Raw genomic sequence first — 27,145 nt, forward strand, 5'->3', positions numbered from 1 at the left:
CTACTTTAGAACGGTGTATCGTATTACCACATCCTATGGGTAGTCAATTCAAGCTCTGACAACCACAGCACTGCAAAGTAGCAGACGTGCCAGCCCTGTAGTCCGCCAGATTAAATTTTGTGAAGACCAACCTGCTAATCCTTAAATTCCCAATTTGATTTGGGATTTGTTAGACAGATAGAGACTATGCCAAAAATTTCCAGATGATCAGATCGTTTTCCCAAATTCCACCCCCTGGATACACAAAGGTAGCAGCTCACAGAAAAAGCCAGGCTGAGAGCAGACAATGGCCATATGAGTTCTCAGGGTATACCTGACCTACAGATGGACAGTGAAGAGTTTTAATGTGTCTTCACTTTATTCTTTGATTATCTCTCCATCCACGATCACATTCTCATGTTAGTCAATACTTACGGAAGTCCCTTAAAGACATACTTTGGCAGCAGTTATGAAGGGAAGTAATTCCACGATGGTCATTTACTTGGCTTTACTCATGAACCAGAATTAATTCACACAAGAAAGGTACGGGCATCTTTGGAGACAATCAAGTCACATCAAATTTTATTGCTTTGCCCCTCTCTAAAATGAAATGCAGTCCTACAAAAGGAAAGGGAGATGATGGCACTCACCTTACATCCCTCACAAGCACTGACACCATAGTGATATCCGGATGACTTGTCTTGACAGACAAAACAGGGCTTGTAAACACGAGGGGGTGGAAGTGGTGAAGGAGGGCTCGGAACAAGTTCCTCAGAACTGGTGCTCTGAGTTTCAACTGCTACAAAAGAAAAAAGAAATATAATTGAATGGTTCATGAATGAATTTTAAATTACTAATTATTTACTGTATTATAACTATTAAACTGGCCCATATTTATCTTTGTATAATAAACATTCATTTGTCTTTCCTAGCAAAATTTCAGGGGAACTAAAGTAAGGCAAGTAGTGACAGGACTATATGCTATAGCCTCAAAAGCTCATTTTTAAGTACCTGATCATTTTTCATGATCCAGCTACTCAACATCACAAAAGCTTCAGCTCACATCAGATACATGGCTTGAATCTCTTACCAGGCTCCAAAAATGGAGAACCTTGGGCTCACACTCTGGTTTTAGCCTATTGAATTGCGTGGGATCCCTGTGCGCACACTCGTTATCAACCTTCAAAGGGTAACAGTTGGTGGCATGTACCCTTCCGATCGGTACCTGATTTGGGGAGAGCTCTTGTATCTCTTGCCTTTGTCTACAACAGGGAACACTTCCAATGTGCAATTCTGCCACAGCAGGATAGGGGCATGCATCAGGACATATGTAAAGAGACAAACGACTAAGTATAAGACCCGAAGTGAAAATTACCTGAACAAGTCTTCTTTTGTTTCATCTGTAAAACTACCACAACCCAGCAACACATCCTTACCTACCTTCAGATTTGTAACATCAGGAAACCTCTCCGAGAAAAAGCTACTTACACATTATGACCCCACATCCCTTTATTGCCTTAATATTTCTAGATGGTCATTTGTTTTGAACCTGCTGAAAAGCCAGTTATCCCTTTCAGGGAAAGGACGTGAAAGCTCTACAATGCGAGATAAGACATGCGAACTACATCTTTCCAAAACATCTGCATTAGTTTTCTGTGATATGCTGTCATCATTCCTCACATTTATTGTAGATGTGCAATACATTTTCATGTTTCACCTAGCCGTTCTGCTGCTTCTCAGATAAATCCCTCTAACTTTTCAACAGATATACAGAAATGACAGGATCTGTGAACTCAGATCTATCCAGAAATATTAGGCACTATCAGCAGAGCTAAATCTCAAGAGTACTAACAGCAGGCCCTAAAGAATATTACTCAATGGAAAATCTTAGACAAGATTTACTGTACATGATATTTTTCAGATTACAAAGATGATACATTTGTATTAAACTCATGATTCATTGTCAGCTCATGCTCTGCAGAATTCACAGAGGGCATCACGGGGCACGATGCAACTTCTGATTACTTGCGAGACAAGGACCCCTTTCTGCCATTTTTACTTGGGTTAAGCTACTATCAACTTCAAGGACGGACATTTCTTGAGAAGAAAATGAATGCTGCAGTGATGTGTTAAAGGCTCTGATTCTAAGCAAAGAAATATCTTTCCAACGGGAACAATTTATTTATATATCTAACAATAATGAGGCTGTGAAAAAAAGAAAAGTAAAATAACATGTGGCTCCATAAACTGTGACGTTAAGACAATGTCCAGAACTATACTTATCTTTTTCAGCATTAAATACACTGAACCTTGGCAAACCAAAAAGCTAGATGTTCCTACGGCACCAAGCAAACTTTAAAGAAGTTTTTTTCTTAATGAAAACACAGATGAGAATGATCATTTCTTTTCAACAGTAATTTCTGGTATTTAAGAGAGACAGAGAGTGCTCTGTTATTGATCTCTGCACAGCCATCCTCCTTGAATCAATAATCTATTAGTACTTTTAAATTAAAGTTAGATTCGTCAAATGCCCTTGAGAGGCCTCAAACATTCTGTGCCTTATTTCATGCTCGTACATGAATTATGGTGGCTTCCAATCAGTCTGTGGAATGATAAAATTTTAGCTTTAAAACTCTAATACCAGCAGACAATGTGTTTCGTATTAGCTCATTCAACTCTCCCAGTCCATCTAAAAGGCAGTTTTTAGGCTCCCCGTGGGAAAACAAGGTTGTGTCATTCAATAAAACAACTGCACTCCTGCAATCCTTCTGTGATTTCAGTTTGGGGAAAGCAATCTTTGAGGAATAATACTGATACACTTCTGCTTTTTTTATGATTTCATCCTAAACAAGCACCAGCATCCAATAGCAGTGTTCAAACCACGAACCATATGTACAACAGAGGTCCGTCAGGCAGCGGCCAAGCACCAGGAACTTGCGATACCCAGCTCAGTTCATAAATACACAACATAGTCAGCAACTGAAGAGCTGAAGGTGCTGCTAGAGAATTTTTTTCTGGAAAATTTGAAAAGGCATATGAGAAGGAAAGAGCCAGTGTAAACTAGGAGACCCTCCCTAAAATACCCATATATATATATATATATATGCCACTAAAAGGGCTCAATCTATTCAATATAATACTTGCATCAGCTGAACCACCATCTAGAGAGTTTGATTTTGTTTTTTGGTAAGAAAACCCAGTTTGGGAACATTCACTTTTGATCACAGGCAAGATGTACAGCTTTCTGGAGAAGGCTTCAACTCAGGTTACACACGCTCGACTCTTACTCTGGCTTCTCACTTACCATTCTTCCTTGGACTTAGCCTTTCTTTATTTGAAAATGTATGTACTGCCAGCATGGAAATGCAGAAATGCAGTGCAGGCATCTGTAGCAATTCATGCTCAGCAGGTATAAAGCGTTACTTCTGTATCATGTCGGTGGCTAGTGGACGTGTGACAGCAGAACCCGCTGTCTTCTATGCATGTCTGCACGTGCCAGGTGGAAAAAAGAAAGGATGGGAGGCGGAGAGCTGACATTTCCAGAAATGGCATTTTTAAAGCAGTCTCACAATTTTAGGAAGAATTCAAAGAAATAAAAAATAAAGCAAACTACTTCTTTCCATGCCCTGCTGTCTTGTCCTGGGGGATGTGACACTTCAGGGTCCCTACTCACCTGAGAAAACAGAGCCTCAGTGCCGTCACCCAACACCTGAATGCCGCTTAAAGCACACAGGGACTCTCAAACAATCGGTCACTTCACAATTCCTAAGATGTCTGAAATATTTCTAAAGGTTAGATAAAGCAGCAGATAAGATCTTTTTTAAAAGCACAGTGTGCTTTGTGAGAGCTAATTTACTGCCGGCTAAACCATGTTGACAGATGGAGGAGGTATTTTACTTTGTGACCAACTAGAAGCAGGCAGGCATTATGAAATGCTTTGCGTTTCGCTAGAAACTTAGATTATTAAGCTTGTATGTTAATGCACACTTTGGACAGTTGAGTCTTAAAAGAATAAGAAGTTGTAAAGCAAATGGCATTTCCTGGATAGCCTCAAGGGAATTTTGAATACTGAGCTAAGGGTCCCTGGTGGGAAGCAGCAATTTCAGCTAATTAGGGTGAATAGCAAAGTGTTGCATTTGGTCAAAACATTCTGTTAACCCTCATTTTTGTTGGCACCAACAAGAGTCTGGATTTTTTGCCTCTCTTTTTTTTTTTTTTTGTGAATTCACTGCAGGAGTGCAAGGCACACAGCTCACATACATTAGGCAGAAAGTCAAAGGAAACGCCAAAGTTCAACTAAAGTACAAGTAATTAGAACCAGATTCTCTGCTGCTTGTATGTGTGCATTTGATTGTAGAAGTTATTTATAAGCCTCCAAACATTTGAAAAAATAACTATATACTGTAGATCATTTAATTTTTATGTCTCGTCTGGAAAAAAAAGTCTGCTTTTAATCATCTTCCAGGAAAGAGCCAGGAACTGGGAAAGTGGGTCTCAATTGTTTCAATACAAATTTCTCTCTTTCATGTGCCACATAAAACTATACTATAAAATTAAATCCAAAATATCATTGACTCAACCCCCCCATGCAATTTTTTTTTAATAAAAAACTTCTTTGAATTTGTCATGCTTAAATAGTTTGCATTGTTACGAGGGGTTTTATTTTTTTAAACTGTTGTTTGGAAGACAGACAAGGGGGAGAAGAAAAAAAAAGAGTGAGAGAGAAAGAAAACATTATCGTGGAGACTTGCCAGCCTTGACTTAGTAACCTGGCCATGACCCTCCAGCGAGTGTGTGTTTGACCCGGTCACACATGACTCTGGCTGCATACTGTTGCTGGGTTATAAGTCCCAGATATTTTTACCATATATACAACAGGTGGGGATCACAGACAACAGAAAGAGGAAAACAAAGTCTTCCCTTGTGTGAAGACTCCCATTTTCTCCCTTGCAAAGAAAACAACACAAAGCAAAGAAGGCGTGCTACTATTTCACGTATCGGCACTCGCTGTGCTGGATCATTGTTTTACCCGGGGGCTGACGGCACGGAGGTGGAGTGGGCTGAGGGCAGGAGGAAGCCATGTGCAAATGTTAGTCAGTGAAGAACGAATTACCAAACTGTAACATCGGAACGACAATCAAAAGTCTTTCCTCATAGGCCTGGGTATGCATCGAGGTTCAGGAGGTTTATTACGAGTGAACCCAACATATCTGGATTAAAACATAGGCTGCCACAACAACTCCACACTGAGATACTATTATCAGGATTTTCAGAAGTACTTAAGAAAGTGTGTCTTCCACATTTGAGGGTTTCTTTTTTATTATTTGCATCCTGCTAGCTGCACAAATCTGCCTTAAAGCCATGATGTTAAATAGAAGTTATTCTATTTTAATTCTTGATTACAATTTTTCCAGCATTAATTTTAATCAAGTCATAGTTCATCTCTGTAAGGCAAAAAAAGGTGTTATTTGGGCTGAAAGACCAAAAAAACCCTCTGTGTCTTCAGTTTTGCTTTTAGTCTGAAAAGGGGCATTCCATTTTCAACAGGGACATCAGAAGATGAAACTTTATGACCTGGTTTCTGCTTGAGGGTGCCCAATCCAAAATGATCCCTTTCTGTTATTTTAAAAGCTAAAAGAGTATCCCACAGGTTTTCACTACGTGCTGCTCAGGATTCCTACGGTATGATTAAAATAACAAAAAAACTAGCAAGAAGTAGAGGTTATGGAGCTCAGAAGCCCCATCTGCAGGATCTTACTAATGGACAAACTGCACACAAGGTCACCTAAAAGGTGCCTCAGACCAGGTCATTTTAAGAGCCATGCCTGGGGCACAGGCTGCTGCTGCCAATAGCTATCTCAGACAAGGTGCAAGCCCCGATAGGCGCAGCTGAGTTGGCAGAAGCCTCGAAAGCCGAAGTGCTTTTGCTCTTACGACTCTTGTCAGTGAAAGAGCGATACGGACAGCTGGCTTCTGTCCCGGCGCATCTGGGAGAAGAGGGGTCCTGCTGAACTCTGCCCTCCGCCTTGTGAGTACAAGAAGCAGTTGAGCACACTCTCTGCTCCGAAATCCTTACCCTAATGAAGTTCCAAGTACAAATTTGGCCATTGCTCCAACTGCAGGCAGACATACCATCAGGACAGTATTTTCCTCCCTCACCCTTCTGCATCTCTTGTATTTAGACAGTACGCTATTTTGGGCAGGGTCTCAAAATATGCTGTACGGTAATTGGCGCTGCAGGACCTTCAAGCGCTACTCCAATGCAAATAATAGTAATGATCGTGATCCTGCCAAGTCAAAAGGTGTTTAAAAGAACGAACCTCGAAAGGCCTCTATAACCTTGAGGGGAGCCATTACTTGCAAAGCAGGTCCTCGGAGCACTTTCATTTTAACTACTTTAACATTTCAGTGTTAAAACGCAGACTAACTTCAAAGGATGAGTCAAGGAAAAAAGGCTTCTTCGTATTCAGCAAATGCCTTTGCTGTGTGTATACCAAGTTGTATTTGCCAACCGGAATGGCATAAAAGAAGTGTTTACACTCATCTGCTGCATCTCCCCCAGTTTAGAACTGGGAGAGAGTGACCTGCATCATATTCCTTTGTGCCTTTCATCAACAAAATTGCCAAGTTTCAATTGCAAATCTGTAATGTTAACCAGCAGAGTCATGTAACGTAAGTCAGCAGAGTCAGTGGATACTGATCTTGGCCATACAACAGAAGTATAGCCCTTTGAAACCTTTATTCATATCAGGTGATTAGGGCCAGGAAATAAAGTTCAGCATCCTACTACCAGCATAGCAGAGCTATCCAGATTTGTTTGCAGTAAATCAGAAGACAACAGCATCTATCTTTTGGTTATCCTTCTGTTCTAGTCTCATAATACAATTTCTGTTCCTTAGCAGCTAACTTCTTCATTTGTAGTGCAGATTTTATTATTCCCACAAATATCCTCTATCGGTTGCCCAGTGAAAGGTGGGGATTTTTTTGTAACATACTTTTCCGTTATGCCACAATCTGGCCTCTTAATTGATCCATTTGTAAAGCATGCAGATTCAGTTACCTGACTCTACAGTGCCATTTATTAAGGCACTCCAGGAGCCTCACCTGCCAGCGCACCTTCCCAGATGACATTCCTGCACAGATCACAGACACCCTGAGTGACTCTCCCCGGGCCCCGCTGTCCCTGCCACGCAGGAGAGCTGGCAGTGCTTCTGGTCCTGCCACGTTTACCAGCGTGAAAAATCCTACTCTCTTCTACCTATCTGATCTACAAGCGTGGTCCCTGCCACTCCAGTATGTGAATATCCCATGAGCATTCGTATTTTTACCTTTGTAACACCTAAGTGAGATAAGGGAAGAACTATTCTTTTTACTTTAGAGATGGGAAACAAAAGCACTGACAACCTAAGAGCTTGATTTGCTTGGCTCTTAAATTCCTAGAAAAATGCAAGCAGTACCGAATTGGGATTTTCAACAGCAACCGAGAACCTAGCTATAGCCCTAGCAGTGTCTTCAAAACATAGCCTTACATGTCTTGGCCCAAGCTACACATGGGACACATGACAGAGCAGGGAACTCGGTTAAGTCTGTGCTCAGTCCCTCTAATGTGGGGGCTCTGAAGCACCCCCAAGTCTGCGTGTGCACCCCGCTCGCCTGCCGACTGCAAGGCAGGCCAGGGCTGGGTGCCTTCTGCCCCGAAAGCCACCACTGCTGCTGGCAGAGAACTCAGAGGAGAGATGATGAAAGGCTCGTCTTCATTTTCTGTGCTCCACAGCCAGCTAAGAATCAACTTTCTATAAGACTACTCTACCATATATACAATTACACAGGAATGTCCCGGCAGACAACAGACCTGCCCTGAGAGAAATCCCGAATCCTCTCCTGAAGGCAGCACCTGTGCACGCGGGCCCTGTGTCCCACACAAGCATAAGCAACACCAGAAACTGCCACAAAAACCTCTACTCTTGACCATACTGTCCAAGCCAACACCAGCCCCATACGCCGCCAAGACGTATGCCTGAATCTACCAGGCTAGTCTTACATATTGAGCATATATGATCTGGAAATGTGCCCAATGTGCCCCAACCCTGTATTTCCCAATGAAAACACCCTGAAACCTTTTTCTGAAGTTGCTGCATCGTTTTGTTGTGTCCCACAGGTATTCTGGAGGGGTGCCGTCATTGCAACCACCTCTGGTGCTTCTCCCAGTAAAGCCAGGACTTCTGGCAACTACAGACTCTGCACACATATTTACTACAGCTAGCAGTAAAGGACAACGAGGAGGCTGCAGCCGCTCTGTAAGAGCACATTCATATTCTGTAGGTTTGCTCAGGAGGGTGTTTTCAAACAGGAGCAAGGTTTACCCCAGTTTGCAATGCCTGGTTCTCAAGCACCAGCTCCACTGACCCGGGGGAAGTATGTATAACTAACGTAGGAGATCTGTGTTCACATCACCTTTTCAAAGAAAATGATACTGTTTTTCAGGCTGGGTTTGGGGTTTTTTTACAGTTTTATCAGCAAAGCAGTTCTACATTTGGGTTTATGTGTCCGTGTAGCCAGAGAGACGCGTTTACACCTCAACAAACGTAGAAGGCGGAAAGCTTGTCAGGATTAATTATAGCAGGGACAAGAACTGCGTCTGGTTATACCTGTGTTACTCTCAGGACAGCGAGACTTAATGACGCGCTAGTAACTGAGAATAGGAGCGTCTTTCGCTAAATAAATGGCCAGGCAGACAGCACGAGGGAGCCAGGGTGAAAGTAAGTGTACAGACAGGATGGCCGGAGGGTTTGGCAGGCACAGCGGAGTTTACGGGGCAGCAGCTCATCAGTTTGTATTAGGAGCCTACCTTCAAAATGAAAAAGAAAACATGTTAAATGAAAAAAATAAATCGTACGGAAAACTGAAGAAAAACATCCGAAAGATGCTAGCTCTGTAGTTTTTTCAGGTCGGTGATTTTCTGCCTGGCCACTACCATGCAAAATTGCATCAGTCTCAAGTGTAAATTCTGCATTACTGCAAAACTGAAAAATAGGGGCTTCTTTAAAAAATATATATATAATTGTGCTATCATTTGTGTGAAGTTAGATTTCCCTTTGAAAATGAACTTTTCCTACAATTCAGGCCCTGTTTGCTTTACTAGTGAATTCCCAAGGTCAGATCCTCATCTGGAGTAAACTGGCGTAGGCAAAGAAGTGACACAAATTTAGAGAGGATGAGAACTCTGGCCTCTTTATTTATGAAAACAGAGTCTATTTCTGTGGCCTATTGATACAATTGTGGTGTCACAAATTCAGCATGTTTTCCCTACAGGATCCAAAATAAGAAAAAAGGCACATTGTGAGGGACAAAACACTTAAAAATAAGAGAGGTCTGATTCTTTTTTCAGATCTGTTTTACAGTGTTGTCACCCCACCAATTCCAAGAAAGACTCTTCACTTGTAAACATAAATGGGAGAAAACTCAGATCCAGTATCTTCAATAATAAATAAAAATTGCAAGGGAAATGAAATAGTTACTGTAATCTCTATACACATCCAGATATTTTACTAAGTCATAAAGTCTCCATTTATAGTTATTAAATGTTTTATAGTGTTTTGAGGACTTTTCTTTTATCTTCAAATCTTTTCAAGCATCCAAACAGAATAATTCAGAGTATTATACTAATGGAATGATGTTATTCTTCAAAACTTGCCTCCTATCCAAGTTGGTATTAGTTTTCGGTATTACTATGTTTGCCAAATAAATTTTTTATTTTCTATATATTCAACATGTTCTTATGACACCATTCATCACGACTTTTTGCTGTGGCTTGAATCCAGCAAGAAAATGATTGTTTTAATATCTTTAATCACATAATACTATTACACAGTTGTTCAGTACCACATGGACAAAATAAAACTGTTGTGCTCTATTTGGAAATGCAGTAAAACTGACTTGCTGTGCAATATTTTACATATCAATTTTTTTCTCAAACTTTAGGACCATTAATTCAGAACATTTTGATCTTTAGGTGTTTTTAAATCTTAAAGTGACTCAACAAGAGCCAATTCAGTGATCAAGACTACTTCAAGTTAAGTATAGTAGCAGTTAAAATGCTTATCATCCCAATTAATTTGTATTACAGCCACGCTGCTGGATATCACTAATTGATTTATATACCCTCCTTTCTATACCCATTTACAAGGGCAATTATGAACTCCATCACACATGTTTAAATGGGTTACATTAGAATAATATCTAGAAACCAGACTGCTGAGCTTAAAATCTTTAAGAACAGGTAAATTCCTCATTAATGGGTATGCTATCACTCCACTACAAATGACCTATAACCTTTAAGGCGGTACACGGTACTAATATGTCACTTTTCATGGGCAGTTTGGAGTTGACTCCAATGATGAGCTCCACCGCTATTTTTAATTGTTTTTGAAATTGCATATTATAGGCAGCAATAAACACTTACAAATTAGTATTATACCATCCACAGCTTTCTGCAAAGCATGGTTTCTATAAACAAGTTAAAACGCATACATCTGTAAATAATAAGTATAAGTATGCTGAATTTAATGAATAAGGGCACTAAAAGAAATTGAACAGTAGGGGTTCAGCAATTAGAGTAACTGCCCATTTTATTAAAAATGTATTGTTTCCAGCTTTCGCTTTAGAAGGCTTTTATTGCTCTGCTAATTCTAAGTTTTGATTTCCTTAGAGAAGGAGGTCTAACTCCTTATTTTCTTTGACAGCCCCCCGTCACACAGCCACTCGCCTTTTTTACAAGGCAACGGACAACTGTGAAGCTTTGTATCTCATCTCAGCTCGGGATCTCACTCTCGGGCCCTGGCTGCAGACCTTTTTTTGGCGTTATGCCACCCAGAGGTACGATTCTTTATTGAGTAAGGTTTCATCCCACAACAGAGCTGGGATGAAACCTGCTGAACCAGCAAAACCCCAGGCAGCCACCCCCCGTCCCTCTCCCAGAGGTTACCAACCCTCCGGCGGCGCGGGCGGAAGAGCACACGTCCAACCTCCCAGCCATGCCGCTGCGAAACAGGGCCATTTGCTGAAGCTGGCAAGGCTCGGGGCCGTGAAATGGAGCTGTGCGTTTCCTCCTGCCGCAGAGCAGCAGCCTCCCGCAGAGGACAGGGCAGTGCGTAGACTGGGAGCGGCAAAGGTAGCTTCTTAAACCAAGCAGATATCCCCGTACACATCTCCCATGCCCCTAACATTATTGCAGTGAACCTCTGGGGTACCTCTGCTTATATATAGATGTTTTACATCCACGTAGCTTACTTCCCTAGTAAGTGTTAAGACTATTTTTTACACTAGCCTAACTGCACCCATATTGCTGCACTGCTGCAACTGGGGGGGTATAATTAAAGCAATACATTATTTCCCTTTAGACACGACATAGTAACAGGAAAAAATGGCTTTCATCACTCCGGCTTATCTGCAACTAGAAGGGCAGTCAGACCAAAACTTAACCTTTCTGACATCCTCCAGCACATACACATTTGCAACATCTGAGACCAAAACAGGGACGAACTCTGTCCTCCTCCATCCCCTCAGCAGGCCAGACCAGGACAGTGCATTACTAAGAGCAGCTCACCTCAACATTTCTGATGCTAATGTAAGAAATTCAAGTTTATGGAATATTTAAGAACTAAGCATTGCCAATGTCTTTTGAGGGGGCAAATAAAATATACAGTTTATCAAGCCGTAATGCTTGCCTGAGCGGAATTTCAGTATTTCTGAAAGGAATACCTGCCAGACAAAAGACGATAACACAGTGGGGAAGGTACCATGAAAAACTAAGACACTACCAGATTTCCTCTCCTTGCAATTCAGAGTCCTTGTCATTGAGTTTACATAATATTTTATATCTATTTTTTAAAATTTGTATAGGTGCAATTTACTTTCCACTGGTGCGGTTAACCTGGCAAACATCCCTCTGCCCCTTTCACAGTAGGTGCAGCAGAAGCTGAAAGCTGGGAAGGAGCTCGGCGTCCTAGAGCGAAGCGGTAGCAACACTGCGACTGTGGCTCAGAGCATACCTCTACTCTCTGCCTAGAAGACCAAAGATCAATAAAATAAGACATTCACAAGAGACTAGAGACAAGATGAGTACCGCGACTGGAGAGCACGTTTTCCAATATTCTGTTCTGCTATTCTCTACCTGCGGTGGATTTTCCTATTAAACCCTTGGAGTGAGGAATGCTCATAATTTTACCTGTATGTCGTCTTTCAGTACCATTCCCACTCGGAAGAAAAAAAATATGCACACGCTGTACTGTAGGCAAACATATACGTGCTGGCAGTATTTCCTAGTCACCTGGTCTTTCTTATTCAATACCTACCTTCAACAGTGACTTGGGTTTTTTTTTGCTAGCTAAGCCGCTCACAATTGACTGCAGTATCCTAGCCTTACAGAGAAAATGTCAACCGCACTTTATATAGAATATGACAAAAAGGAAATACTTTATTTCCAGAGAGCTGGACAAGCAACATTCTGTCCTGACACCTGATGTTCCAAGAAACTTAAGGCGAAGCTTATGCTTTGAAAAAGGGAAGTTACTTTTTTCAAGTGAGATTCAACTCCAAAAGATCTCTGGCTACTGTGCTTTAATAATTCAAAAATGTCTATATTATGATTATCCAATATTACACATATGCATATAAGTAGGTTTCATAAAACATACTTTTTTTAGGGAAAAAAACCACTTTTCCTGCCATGTTTGAGAGATTTGGGCCATCATTTTCTGTAGAAATTAAGCTCATTTTTACAAATGCTTTTCAAGTTGTCACGGTTGGAAAGATATGTTATTAAACATAAATTCACTCAGTGCCATCTTCCCAAATTTGCTGAAGGACAGCCTTAGTGCCTCAGCTGATACCACGGGGATTCTGAAGCCACAGCAAAGTAAAATTGACAACACACCGAGACTATTAGAAAAACTGTGGGTAATAGTGAAACTGCCTAAAAGACTATCCATTTCACTTTAAGGCCCAGAAAACCTCCAGCCTGTGGCACTAGGACTTCATGGAGTGACTGTGACAAGGCAGAACAGCCATTTTAAGGAATTAGTAAAATATAATGGCATGAGGTTGTTAGTCAGAAATCATCGTTTTTAATGTCTTAGTATTTGCACAAGTCTGACAACTTTACAGCAGCATATAATTGCCCAAAACTGTAACATACCTAGGTAAGCTTTCCACAGAGTAAGTTTAGTATGCTTTCCTTTTCTTCCTTTTCTAAGGTCTGATCTTGTTTTGTCTCTCATTACGCGGACCCCTTGGAAATTTTGGGAAATCTTTTAGTTCCTTTTCCACACTTTAACCCACCAGATATGACACGTTTGTCATCCAAAGAGATTGCTATAAAAATAACAATTAAAAAAATGAGTAACCTGTGAACCCAAGAGATGCTCTTTGAGAAAACTCACCTCTGACCAATCTACCCTGGGATCAACCCCCACGGGCCATCCCAGTGCACGGGCCATCCCAGTGGGACAGGGGCACATTTTGGAAAGCTCTCACACCACCCAGGCACAGGGGAGACCCCGCTGTTTCACAGCACCCCTGGCATTTGCAAACCAGTTTGCCTGATCGCTGCCTTCTATTGTTTCCTGAGATAAGCCGGGCCCCAGTGAACAATTAAAGCTTTCAATAAATAATCTGTAAGCACATTCATTTGATTTACTGTTATTTGATACAGCAGTTAGTTTCAATGGGGCAGTTACTATTGATCACATAAAGTACTACAGACAAACATGAAACACTTCCAGAACTCCATGGATTATTACTCTTTATCTGCCACTCATCTGGGTTACTTGTAATGGTTGTGAAATTTAAAATCAATAACAACAATTAGCGTTCTGTATACTCTCAGGAATGAATCATGTGAAATATGTTTTGTTACAAAAATGAAAGGCCAGAGAGCTTGCAAACAGGAAAGACTCTTGCAAGTAGCAAAACTCTAAAATAATTTCTCCCGGTATTATAAAATATCCGATAAAGGGGGTAAAGAAAAGAAAAAATACAGTATTTTAAGTGCACCTGCAAGCATACACACAGTTATAAAAGGGTATTGGTAAGATTTTCAAAGTAAATCAAAGAGATTTAGGAATACAACTTTCAACTAAGCTGGTGAGAAGGAGGCACCAAATCTTTCCTTAGAAAATTCCACTACAAGCCCTACACTTTCATACTCACTCCTTGACCTCTAAAGGAGTTTTGGGTTGTTAACAATGGCAGGACTTGCTCCTATGTAGGGAATTGAAGGTGTAGGAAAAGGTCTGACTCTTCCCATTAGCTTTTACTGCGTTACTTACACGCACACAAAAAAAGGTATCTATGTGTAAGAAATGAAAGCAAAATGAAATTAATAAAGCTGGAAACTGATTGTAAGGGATATACGTTGAAAAACACCTTTTCTCTTAGCTTCAGATTCATATAAATTAGTTGTGAATCTAATGAAATGCATGGAAATCACAGTATTTTGTGATCTCTGCTAGAGTAATAACTCTAGATAATTAAAATGCAAAGCAATAAGAGATATGTTTTATCATTAAACTGTAACCAGAGCTCTGTGTGAAATCATCCATTCAGAAGACTTGTTTTTCATCAATTATTTGTTATTTATCTGATGTAAATATAAGAAGGTCTAATTAAAATGTATGACTCCTTATGCAGCTTCTTGTCATTAAGACCAATGAAAGCATTCTGAAGACCATAATGAAATAATTATATTTGCCTTTAAGAATCCTCTTCAACAACACATGGCAGTGCTACACTAAATTAAAACATCAGGAACTAAATTTCTCTTGCATCTATTTCCATTTTCACTAATTATACCCCCAAGCTTTCCAATAGACCAGGCCCTAAAATTCTTTTGAAGCTGAAACAGCCTAAGGAACAGCAGCCTTTTCATAGTAATGGACTTTGATGAAGAAACAAAGGTAATGCAGCCCTGGAAGCATTAATATTTCAAATAGAGTTATCATGTGAAAATATGTGTTTATTTGAAAAATGGGGAAAAGATTGCTGGTAAAGCGCCAAATACATGTTCCAGGGAAACCGATACTCTGATTTAATCTCATTTAATTGCGTCATTCCTTCCTCACCTCTTTTCGTCAGAGTATTTTCTTGTTCTGCACAGAAATTAAGGTTAGCGAAAGCATAACAAACATGGTATTACTGGGCAGTGTCCGTGCATCATGCTGTAACTAAGCTCTGCTTTCACATTTTAGGAGGCGGCAACAGCCCCTGTGAACAATTGCAGCGTTCATACTGGACTCCATTTCAGGGAGAGGGGAACAGCTATTTTCCCAAACTGTGTCCGGACATGCAGTGCTTCCCAACACATAGCTCGTGCTTCAACCATGAAGTCTTGCAGGACCTCTCCAAAACACAGAGAAAGGAAAGGATTCGGATAAGGAAAAAAAACTACAGAAGGATGTGAGTCAGCTCTGACTTCTTGCAGGCAGCCGAAGGCTTCGTTTCAAAACTTTGGAGAGATAATGGATCCTTGTTGGCGTGGTCTCAGAGAAGTGAATGTGGCAAAACATGCAAAGCGTAGAAAGACGAGCGGTCCACATACCTAACCTGCATAGCATGTGACGATATGCGCAACTAGAAAAACACAGCCGGAATGTGCTCCCTGAACTGAGAGAGGAAGGCTGAGGTTCACTGGGGGACGAGGACTTGGGAAAAGTATATTCTTCTGTTAGCCCCCCTCATCAAAGACACTTTGCACCAGTATCTGAAAGACACAGGTGATTTGCCATTTGTTCTGCTTTTTACGTCTTGGTGTTCAAAGTGTGGGTGAAAACAGAAGGATCTTTAAGACAGACAGGTCTCCGAGACCTTCCAGCCAGCCACTAAGGAGGATCTGACATATACCCTGATCCAGTAACTAATAAAATTTCTTCCTCAAATGAATGAAAAGAGCAAGCCAAACAACAAAGCAATGCAAAGGAATACTCTGAAATACAGAGGGGAAAAGGAAAAACCTCCTCAGACCAAAAGTTGAGAGGCAGAAATATGAACAACTGCTTAAAAACAAACAAACCAACCCTCCCCTCAGGACCTGATCTTAACAATAAAAAAGCTCACACATGTGTGACTTTTTTAGCCAGTCCTTTGACTTTCGCCCCAAGCCAAAAACGCAGATTGGTGGATCAGTGTCTCTGCTAGGAAGGGAAGGTTTGCAGAGAAGATAAGATCTTTGATTAGAGCAACCCAGAGAGTTGTGCAAAAAAACCCCAGAGACACGAGCTTTGGGGCGCACAGGCATTTCCCTGTGCCTGAACCAGGGTCCTGGGGAAAGCATCCGCCTGCGGATCCACTGCCTGGGCGGCCGCAGCCCCTGCCACCGGTCCGGTTTGGGCAGGTATCGCCAGATGGCACTGTAACACAGTTTTCCAACTCCTTTTTCTTCATGTGCGAGTGAATGTTCAGTCTTGGAAAGACAGGCAATGCTGGTCTTCGTTGTGGGTTTTGGGGTACAAGATGAGGAATAAACGAGGCGCTCGGGAGATGGAGCGAGGTGAGCGGCAGAGGAGCCTGCTCCCTGCCCTGGTCTCTGCCCACGGCCAGTCCCTGAGCAACAGTGCTGGGGGCAGGAGGCTCCGAGACCCCTGAGTACAGCTGCGCCGTGCCTGAACACCTCTATCCCAGATCAGTATTTGTGAACAAGTGCAATATTTAAATCAACTCAGATGCTGTTACATCCACTTATCATGCAGGAACCTGGGAATCCTCTTGGTATTGGTCACCAGCTGGCAGAGGAGTAATTCTGGTACAAGGCTGGAAGATGACAAGGAAGTCTCGTAGGAAAAGAGATACACATCTCTATATGATGTGCTGCTGTGCCACCAGCCAGCTTGGCAGGGAAGACCACTGGAGTGGTGTAATGGCCATTTCAGGGACTCACCACAAGTTGCATTCAGATAAAAAAATCACAGGATTAGAGATTTTTTTGTTGTTGTTGACTGCCTTTTTTTTTTTTTTTTAATTGAACCATTCCTTCTACTGTTCGTATCTTACAGGCACAAATGGCTTTCCAGCATTGAAGCATCCACCGAAGGAAATCTGAGTTAAATCAAACTGTGGCAGTTGTCTCTGGTTGGTGCAACACCGGGTAACTTGTTTAATTGCGCCACACCTCTGCTATATATCTTTAAAAGGAGAATGATCCTTCTTTCTTTCTATGAAGAAAAGAAATGTTGGATGTTCATTGTGCTGAACATCCACCGCAATGGCATGAGTTTTTACTGGTATTTTGTAAAAGCAGTGGTACATAAATACATTAATGGCTCACTCATACGACCACTCTGTGTCTGAAACTCTTATTAAAATCAAGGATGAGGGTTGAGTGCATTTAAGTGCTTCACTAGACACGGCTCTAAAAGACAAAAATATACTTAATTTGTCATTTTATTGTTCAAAGACTCTTGCTAAAAAGACAATGTGAGCCTAGAGAAAAATATTATGGTTCAATGGAAAGAGATCCTCCAAACCATTAAAAGAAACTACGCGGTGCTAAAAAACCTCCTTGTTGCGAGAAATTTCTCTGCTCTTTTTCTTAGGGGATGCACTTAGAGGGTGAAACGTAAGTCGCTGAAAGTACATAAAACGGAAATCCCTCCAAACTATGGATGGACTTTAACATCATGTCCTTAGCAGTGAAGATCCAGAGCACTCTGAGAATTTATAAATACTCATTCAAGCTTTAACCTATTAAACCTATACAAGTGTCACTTGCATGTGCATATTTAACTTACATAGTTTTATAATATTCAGTTTATATATGGTGTAAGCAGGGGAAAGAAAAATCACCTTGTCCAAGGGGAACAGAAGGTATATTATATACTCTGTGTCTAGAATTCTTTACACAGTTGCTGGATTATATTTCCATCTCTCTTAACAAAAGTATTTGAAGAAGCTGTAAGGCTCAAACAGAACACTCAAAGAAAGTGGGGTCAGTTCTATAAGGGCTGGCATTAGTTTGTTAAAAGTTTTTTTCCTATCCACTCCCAAATAAAGGGACAAAGAAGTGAACATTGTGGGAATGTGTTTCTAAACCACATGATATCCTTATCAGATTGTCATGTACAAGGGAGGTTCTCACACAGGGACCCCATGCTGGTGAGCTGCCGTGAGCTGCCCCGTCACATGATGCAAGTTCTCCGCTCCTATTCACATTACTAAAATGAGCTGAAGGAAGCTAGATTCTCCCTCCCTCCCCCCCAAAACAAGCAAAATGCACGGTGACCACAGTCATATTGATTCGCTGCCGCTGGGAAAACAATCCAGAGCAGCTGCTAATGATGAGTGAGTATATGAAGAAGATAATCTAGCTATCAAAATCCATACCACAAGTTTTAAACTGTCTCAGATTAATACCTGATGAGGGGACTTTAATGCAAGGAAGCAAACAGAGAATCGGAGAAATCAGAGAGTCAGAAAAAATACGGTTTGTGGGTTAAATGTGGAATTCTGCAAACTTGACTTGTAAATTTATAGAAAGAGAGTAATATGCTCTTATAAACAAGTCCTACTTTGTTTTATAAGTGTCTCTATTTCCACTGTTAGTGTTGTGACCTCTTCCATTGAATTACTTTTTCATATAGTTTGGGGGAAGTGGGAAAGTCCTTTAAAAATTTTTAATATTAAATGAAGGTTCTAAATAGTATTTGGTCATTTAAATACGTGGCCTGTTTTTAAAACTCTGAGGGAGCTCTTAGATGCTCAGCATATTTGGAAATGAAGCCATGAAATGTGGATTTAGGATGCTAACTTTAGGCTACTGTTTCTGACATTCTTAACTTTTGATACACATTTGCTCATGCAATGATGGATTAACAAAATCCCAGACCTTAGATTATTTTTTAAAAGACAGTTTAAAATCCACATTTTTGGATGAACGTTGTTTACTGATCACAATTAGGAGGAACAGCTAAAATTACTGTGACCAAAAGACTGCACAGAAGAATCATTCCCACATGATACCAGTTTGTTTATTTTGTACCTAGAATATGGTTCTCATAAAAAGGCAGCAACAGACGAAAGACATTATGCTTGGTTTGCCTCCTACAAAATCCAGCTTTGCTACCCTCCTGCCTATACTTTTTCTTGCAGTACAGAGAAAATGATTATTCTGTTATTTTAGAATAGTTTTGAGCATTTCATGGCTTGCATTTTCGTGGTTCCATTTGGTTTGAAAGGGCTTGGATTTCAGCAAGAAGTGGCATGGGTCACACTGCATGGGGACAGACTTCATGCACGTGAGCAAAGGTCAAAATCAATCATAGCTTTGTATTTCCAGGCCTATTACTTTTGGCAGTTTACCCTGCCAGAAGGGGCTAAAATATTTGCTTCCCAAAAGGAGTAAACATCAATAGGGGGCAGGAATATAATCAGCTTCTCAACCATGCAACAATGAGAAATGAGGGAAAAGGATCTGCTCCTCGCCGTAGCCACTAAGCCATCTAAACGTTAGATGCAACATTTTCAGCAAAAAGTTGAAAGATTTCACAGCACAGTGACTTGAAAAGGACAATAGGCCTATTTAGGCAATTATATTATGCAGGCTTTGTTATTAGGCAGCCCTGCTCAGTCCCAGAAAGTCTGGATAATCAAAAGTGTCCAAGTACAGGAAGGGGAAAAGTACAACCCCACCCTCCCGCACAGCCGCTGCCAGGACCTCTGAATTTGAAGGGTAAAGTCTATTTACCGAAGCTCCTTGGCCGTTTCATACATCAACTGATATCCTTCCTCATGGGGCTGCGCGCTACAGCCCAGCGAAGCTCTGGAAGGCCCTCCGAAACCACAACTAATTTGGCCCTAGCTGCCCGCCCCTGTAAATTCGCTGCTCGGAGGCTGCTGCCAGCCCCCCGGGGAAGAAACTGCGAGGGGGAGAGGGATGCTCCCCCCCGGCTCGCACGCATACCAGCACCGCTCCCCAGGGCCAAACAGATCTGGAAACTCATCGCAGCTGTGCTCTGCTTTTGAGGTCTCAATAGGATGGGGCACGGCGCGGCCGACCGCGGCAGACAGCAGTCCTTCTGAGCACAATGTCCCTTTCACAACCCCGCTCCCAAATCTAAATGCTGGCTGGGTAACACAGCAGCAGTTCATCGGCTGCGCAAAGAGCGGTGTATAAATTAGACCTGAGCAAAAACAGTCACTTGGGGCGCGCAGGGGAGGCTGGAGCATAATCCGCCGAGCGGGTCGCCTCGCTCCCCGCGCGCCCCCGACCAAAGCCCCTTAGCTGGGCCGGGCTGCGGTGCGGGCGTGACGCACACATGGTTAACGAAGACGGCTCAGCAGTGAGTGAGGATTTAACTGGATGTGAGGATGACTAACTTCGCTGTCTGAAACATTATCTCTCTCTTTCAACTCCTTAACTTCACCGTAACCCTCTTCGAGGCAGCCCCGCGCCAGCCTGGCTTTGTTCTGACAAGTTGCACCTTTGCTGCACAGACTCATTAGGCAAGCGGGGAGTCACTCAAAGATACATTGCTTTTCCTCCAAGCTTATCCCACCCTGACTTCACCAGCGAACGCCTCTCATCATTTTTGTCTACAGGAGTTTCTGACAGTGGTGCGTGTCCATTAGAGTTTTCCTGTGCCAGCAGCTGAATCGGGCTAGCTCAATCAGAGCCCACGTAGAGAATTAGTTGTTCTCCTTTCAATTAATTTGGAAGAAAAATATCCCCGTGCAACTTTTTTTTTTTTTTTTGAATGAAGGGGATCAGAAACAAACACTTTTCATCACATATTTCAGGGCATTAAGCTACAAGTATAAAAATTTAAACAAAGACTGTGTCTCTAAGCAAATCAGTCCTAGTGATTTAGTTGTAAAGTTTATAGATGAACTTTAAAGAAAATAACCTGGTTCAAACAGATCTTGCCTTCTGGGCACTAGCAAACACACCTGCAGCAATTTGATACTTGGGAATGCAGATTACAAGTCCCTCACTTCAAAATGTTTGTTTTTAAATTCAGAAAGATGAAAGAAAATAAAGTACTGAGCTTTTTTCTGCTGAGCACAGATGTTTCCAGTATTTCCAGTGCTTGCAGGGAATGAGAACCTGACCCAAACATCGCAATAATCTGGAATTCAGGAGGAAAACGTATGCCTTCTGGAGTCCGATCTTCACAAACTTTCTGAAAGTTAATACCTGCTAGATCCTCTCTGGGCAAACACCTCCCACCAAACCAAAATAAGAACTGTATACTACAAGAGCCTCGACATCCTATTACATTCTGCTGCCATATCCATAACTTTTGCCTTCATCACATTTCTTATTCTTCTAAACCTAACAAAATGCGGTAGGCAGTAGTCTTCTACTTGATATAATTAGCTGAAACACTACATACTGCCAAACAAACTTACTCTTGTTTCAGGCCTGCTCATTCGGTTTTTTGCCTGTTTAATTAATGAAGACTAATGAAGACTTTTTTTAATAGGCTTTTCCAAGACCAAAGGAAAATTACCACTCCTTGCAGCTCTTTCTCTCTCAGGGCTTGTCCCGTTCCCACTTCCGCAGTATTTAGTTAGCTCACATTTCACCAAAAGTTACTCGTTTTCTCTCAATATTTGTGCATTACAAGAGAGCAGAAAATTCTACCTTACTTAAAAAAGTATAACTTACTCATTCTTGCAATTTTAACTCTTTTGTCCTCTTAAGAACTATTCTCATCTAATTTGATTATACTGACCTGATTTTTATCTTATGAGAAAAGGAGTGAGAATGACCTATGATTAAAAGCGCAGTCGGTTCTGCTCTCATTTCTGAGTCTGTAATTTTCTTTGCAAATAGATACTTTCTTTTTAAACCTATAACAATATAACTAATATCACACAAAACATAAACACGTATGAGCGCAAAATTAGGTATTTTTTTGTGTGCTCGTAACACATCTTGCAATATACAGTGGCTAATGTTTGGGTTGCAACCCATAGCAGGTTTTTCCTCCCACAGGGGGGAGGAAAAAGATACCACGCAAGTTAAGGTCATGTTTGGGTTGCGCCTTACCCTCTATTTTTACTTTGCAGACCCTCGTAGACTAGAAAATTCGTGATGCTGTAGGAGTGCACTTGCTTAGTGGATCGTAACGGGATTAACATACTGAAGATGTGCTGAAGTTGGAGACCTACAGCATTCTGCCCTAACCCCTGCCGTGGCCAATTTTGCCAGCGTTTCAGTCGAAACCCTGATGCTGTCTGGGATTGTTACTGGCCTGTTCAGAGTCTGCACTATCCATGTATTAGTCCCTCAACAACCATTTACCTTTTACTCTACAATCACGTCTCTATCAGAGCAATATTTCTAAGGCCTAAAGCAATGGCTGCAGGTGTACTGCTTTTATGGCAGAGACAAAAATAAAACAACAAACTAGACCAAAAAATCCTAGCTATTACACATCTAATAATGTCAAAATTTGGCTACGATTACATTCCATTAAATCACAGAGGTCTTCATAAAAATAGAGAATCAGGAAACACTTGAGCTAGAATTAAACATTGCTATCTTCGTATTTATAAGCACTAGAGCAACATTTAAACCATCAAAAGCTTTCTGGACCACTAAAATTCTGGTTTTGTCATTATTTTCATGAGATGCAAGATAAAATCTTCAATGTTCAGAGAATTTTAGTATTTTATAATCCGTTTACATATATTTACCGACACACATAAAGTGCTTACACTTTCTTCAAAATTAAAACCAAAACTTGCTCTAGAAATCAAACAGAATTCTTCATTTGGACCCTAACTAAATTGCTTTTCCACACTTCTGTACCATTAACTTTCACAGTTCAAATTACAGCCACCATATTATGATTCAGGTTTCGGCCTGATGTTAAATTCCCATGCAGTGAAGATTAATCCTATTGCTTACAAAGTTACAAGACTGGATTCCTGAATGCATTTTCCTGTATTTTTTATTTACTCTTGTTAATATGAGTTTCTTTGATTAGGGAAACTTTGCTTTTATCAACACTTGTCTCTTATCACAGGCCCTAGGCAAATGACATATTTACCACTCATTCCATTCTGATAAGGGTAATCCTGTGTTTAACTTGCCCAAGAACAAACACCATATATTTTGTTTTTAAGAATCTTGCTTCTAGGTATTAACAACATACAAGAGAATGAGCAGGACATTTTTAAACCAGAAGCTATTTAAAGAATATTTTGCAAATGTAAGCTTTTAACGACAGCATATGCCTCCTACTCCAGGAAAGTTTATTTAATTCCAAGTTTCCGCAGTATCACCGCTGAAGTTACACTAAAGTTTAAACCATGGAAAGAGGAAAACACATTTTTTGTAAAACATCTGCTTTGGGTTTTTTGCTCCCCTTAAATGAAGCTCTCCTATAGCTAGTAACATTATTTTGAAGTAAAAGCTTTCTTTGAAGCATTTTGAAAACATCCCATGCTGAACTTCACAGTCTAATTTTAATTGTAAAGACATCAAAACATTTGCAGTGTTGTAGGCTGGTAGTCACTGATTTTTACAATTCTGTTTTCATTACTCAACCCACACAAATGTCATATGGTGACTGAAAACTTTTGAGCAGAGTAAAAAACACACTATTTCACCAAACATTCTTAAATTTATTTTTCAATTCCCCCCTCCACCCCTTTCAGATAAACTGTATAGAAGGAAGAACTATTCTAATTCCTAGGTAACTTTTTAAGATACCGCAAAACAAAAATTCAAACAGAATTATACGGTTAATGGTGTACTGAAGTGCCCGAGAGCGTGCTAAAAACATTTTGATAGATAGCCAAGTCATTTATCTAAATCACCGTCAGAGCAGTGAAGCATCCTGCAAGCTTTTATGCAGAGTATAAGGTGATGCTTTCTGGCACTTTTTGTCGTTTCTCAAACTTGAAACTGCGGTGTTAAAATACTGCCATTGTTTACCATCTATGTATTTCAGCAACAAATCAAGACCCTATAACATAATAACACATTTTCAGATGTGTCCTACCACTAACTCTCCCTCCTCTGTTACCAGTGCAACGCTGCCTGAATCTCAAGGTATAGAAATAATTGATGGTTAAACTCAAAGGGTGTTCACAGTAAGTAGTTTTCTAGCAAAACAGCAACTTCTTAGAGCAACAAAGTGAAGAAGAAAGGTGGCAGCAAGGTCAGTACAAAGAAATATTGCCTTTTCTTAGGAAACTTAAAACTACTGTCTGATTTTTGGAATGGCACCTACCCACTACAATTCCACGTCTTCGCAAGAACTGTACAGAGCAGCATTTTAATTGCTTGGCTGCTGTGCTAAAATGCACTTCGAGACAACATGCATCCAGATTATCAAACGTGCTACAAAATTAGATTAAGGACGCAAAGAAAAAAACTACCACAGAGATGTTACGTAAATTCGTCCTTCACTGGTTAGAGTTTTGGAAGTATTTGCTCTATTAGATTATAATTTTATGTGTTCCTGCTTGGCTCCACAACTGTTGTTAGGATCAATATGCTACATGAGAAGGGATAAACAGAAAGCAGCCTGGTGCTTCTTTCCTTTTTCCTTTCTTGCCAAAAGGAGAAAAATAGCTTGCAAACCACATTTTGCACAAAAACTCCCCCCACCCCTCATTACCCCTGCGCTTAATTACAAGTATTTCTTTTTCAAATACATGCAAATAATAATAATAATAATAATAATAATAATAATAATAATAATAATAATAATAATAATAATAATAGCTTTAAAGTGGAAAAATAACAGTTGGGACCTACATTGAGCACTGTGCCGGTGTTGCCACTCTGTTTGTGCCAATCCACTGAAGCATGCTTTGAGAGCCTTCTCCTGGAGCATGCAGGAAGACGGACTCGCAGTGTAGAAATCCAGCATCTGAGCAGGGCTCACTGCTAGAACATCCATACAGTCAAACATGATTCCCCCTGCACAGAATGCCTGCAAAAGTGCTTTCCTCTAGGTGTGGAGGAAAATGGCACATAAAAGTACACCCAACTCCATCAAACTCTGCCCCTTTTTTGGCACGTAGGCTGTTGGTCTTTTTCCCAGACCAGAATCATGAATTATGACAGACAACACAGCTAAAAGCCTGTAATTGATCCAAATGATCATTTACCATTTTCCAGGCTGCCCAGCCAAGCCAGCAAGATGGGGGGAAGCGAGCCGCATTCCAAGTTTTAGCTCCCATCAATTCCCCCCCCAAATTTCCTTAGAGTCAGTCCCGTTCCTCGGGCGCTCGCCGGGTGGGTGCCGCCTCCCGCGCCGCGCCGCCCGCCCGCCGCCCCGCGGTAAAACGGCTCCGGTAGGGACGCGGGATCCCCCTCGGCCGCGAATAGATCCTTCTGCCTCCGAACAGCTCACTTCCTACTACTTGTGTCACAGGGAATGAAAGATTGAATTGCCTAATATATGCGAGTGAACTTTCCGTGAACCCTTCCCAGGCTGCTAACCTTCAAATGACCCAAGCGGTCTGACATCACCAGCTCCCAGGATTCTCACACGCCTTCACAACTCCCAGCAGCCCTGCAAAAAGGCAGCCGGGCGGGCGGGCAGGCGAACGCTCGCCCCAGCCCTGCCGGAGTCGCCCGCTGCCGCGGAGCGGCGGGTGCGGACGGGGAGGCCGATTTGCAAAAAGACCCAAAGTAATAAAGTTAAAAAAAAAAAAAAAACACCAACAAAAAACAAGGAGGAGGAGGAGGGGAAGGGGGGAGGGAGTTGAGACGGGGATGTTTCTGGCGGTCGCAAAGAATGGAGGATTTTTAAATTCCAGCTCAATTTGCTAAAACTTCTGTGCCCCCCGTCCCTCGTCTCTCCGGAGAGGCCACGAGCGAGGCGCAGGTGTCAGCCGCCGTACCGGCGCCGTGGCCACGGGCTTCGCCCCAACTTCTGGGAGCCTCACCCTAACCCAGCCCTGCGCACGCTAGCGGGGACCCCCGTTTGACGCCACCAGCAGAGACGATGGACCTCACGGGCCCGACCCTGCCGGGGCGGGGGGGTCAGGTCCCGTCTCTCCCCACCACCCCCTACCGTCGCTCCTAAATCACGGCTGAGGTGAGTCACGGCTGCAGCAGAGCCCGGCCACGCCGCCCACTGCTCCCAGGCCTCCCCGCCGGGCTGGATTTGGCAGGCACCATCGCCTGGGAGGGCCGGTCCCCACCACCCAGCCCGGGGCAGGAGGCAGCCACACGACCCCTCTTCTCCCTGGCCCGGGGGCCACCGGGTCCTGCCTGTCCCTGATTAGCAGAGAGAGGCCGGGGCTACTCGCGTGGCCCCGTAGGGGCTGTATCAGCTTTCAGTGGGCTAATGAGCCCCAGCTCCTTGCCGGGGAGAAAGGCCACGAGCAGGTCCGTGAGGAACGGGACCCACCCCAGGATGCCAGGAGGGGAGACCGCGGCCACCCCCCTCCCCGGGGCAGGCAGCCCTGGCTGCCCCCTCACAGCCATTTTGAAGGCATAGGGCTGCTCCCACCAAAACACTCGCAGAGGTCTCGGCGAAACTGCACTCCCAGCAGCCCTCCCTCGAGGCAGGAGTAGGTGTCAAGGCCTTCCCAGGTCTGTGACCAGGATGCCACAGCCAGCACCGTGCTGGCCCACCATTTGCATCAAGCCAGCAGGGAGCCCTGTGCTTTTCAGGTAAATAACCACCTTCTGCAAAGTCTGGCTCACAGAGAGAGACTCCATTGAGGCCTCTGCCAGTTCTTATTCCTACGGACGCTTTAAAAATGAAAAACAGCCTGGAAACACTCCTTCTAGCCCCACTGGAAAGGACATGAGCTCAGCGACCATGTGCACGCTTCCATTTTAAAGTAAGTGAGCCAAGTCACCTCAGCCCTGGCGGGACCGAGCACCGGCCTGGAGTGAGGCTTCCTGAGGCACGGAGGAGCCCCGCTTCCCGCCCCAAAGCTAGCTTGGGTTCAGAAACTGGAAAATGAAACCCTTGATTACTGCCCGTTTCTTGAAAAGCCCAAGATGGGAGTTGGACGGAGCGGGGGACGCTGGGCGCAGACATGGCACACAACTGGCAACAGTAAAGAAACGCTGGGGAGAGACTCGCTCTGGGACCTGCGCAGCCACTTTAATGGATGCGGTGTCCCCTCTCCACAAAAAGTCCTTTGATGAACCGAAAGCTCTCTGACAATGCCTACAGATTGTATTAACAAAACT

The 27,145-nt window shown here is 42.4% G+C and overlaps 1 protein-coding gene across 2 annotated transcripts in view; it reads right to left on the reverse strand.

Moving 5' to 3' along the window:
- RARB (retinoic acid receptor beta) overlaps positions 1–27,145 on the reverse strand; it is a 334,395-nt gene that overhangs the window by 70,877 nt on the left and 236,373 nt on the right. Inside the window, exons 1-2 of one of the 2 annotated variants that reach the window (XM_075143406.1) lie at positions 24,743–25,981; positions 630–778 (exon numbers count right to left, since the gene is read on the reverse strand). In XM_075143406.1, coding sequence (XP_074999507.1) covers positions 630–778; positions 24,743–24,899 — 306 coding nt within the window. In that variant the 5' untranslated portion in view covers positions 24,900–25,981. Of the gene's footprint in view, positions 1–629; positions 779–24,742; positions 25,982–27,145 lie in introns of those variants that run through there. The other variant, XM_075143405.1, reaches the window with a different exon arrangement.

This window comes from Calonectris borealis, chromosome 2, assembly GCF_964195595.1.
Source record: "Calonectris borealis chromosome 2, bCalBor7.hap1.2, whole genome shotgun sequence".
Lineage (NCBI taxonomy): Eukaryota > Metazoa > Chordata > Aves > Procellariiformes > Procellariidae > Calonectris > Calonectris borealis.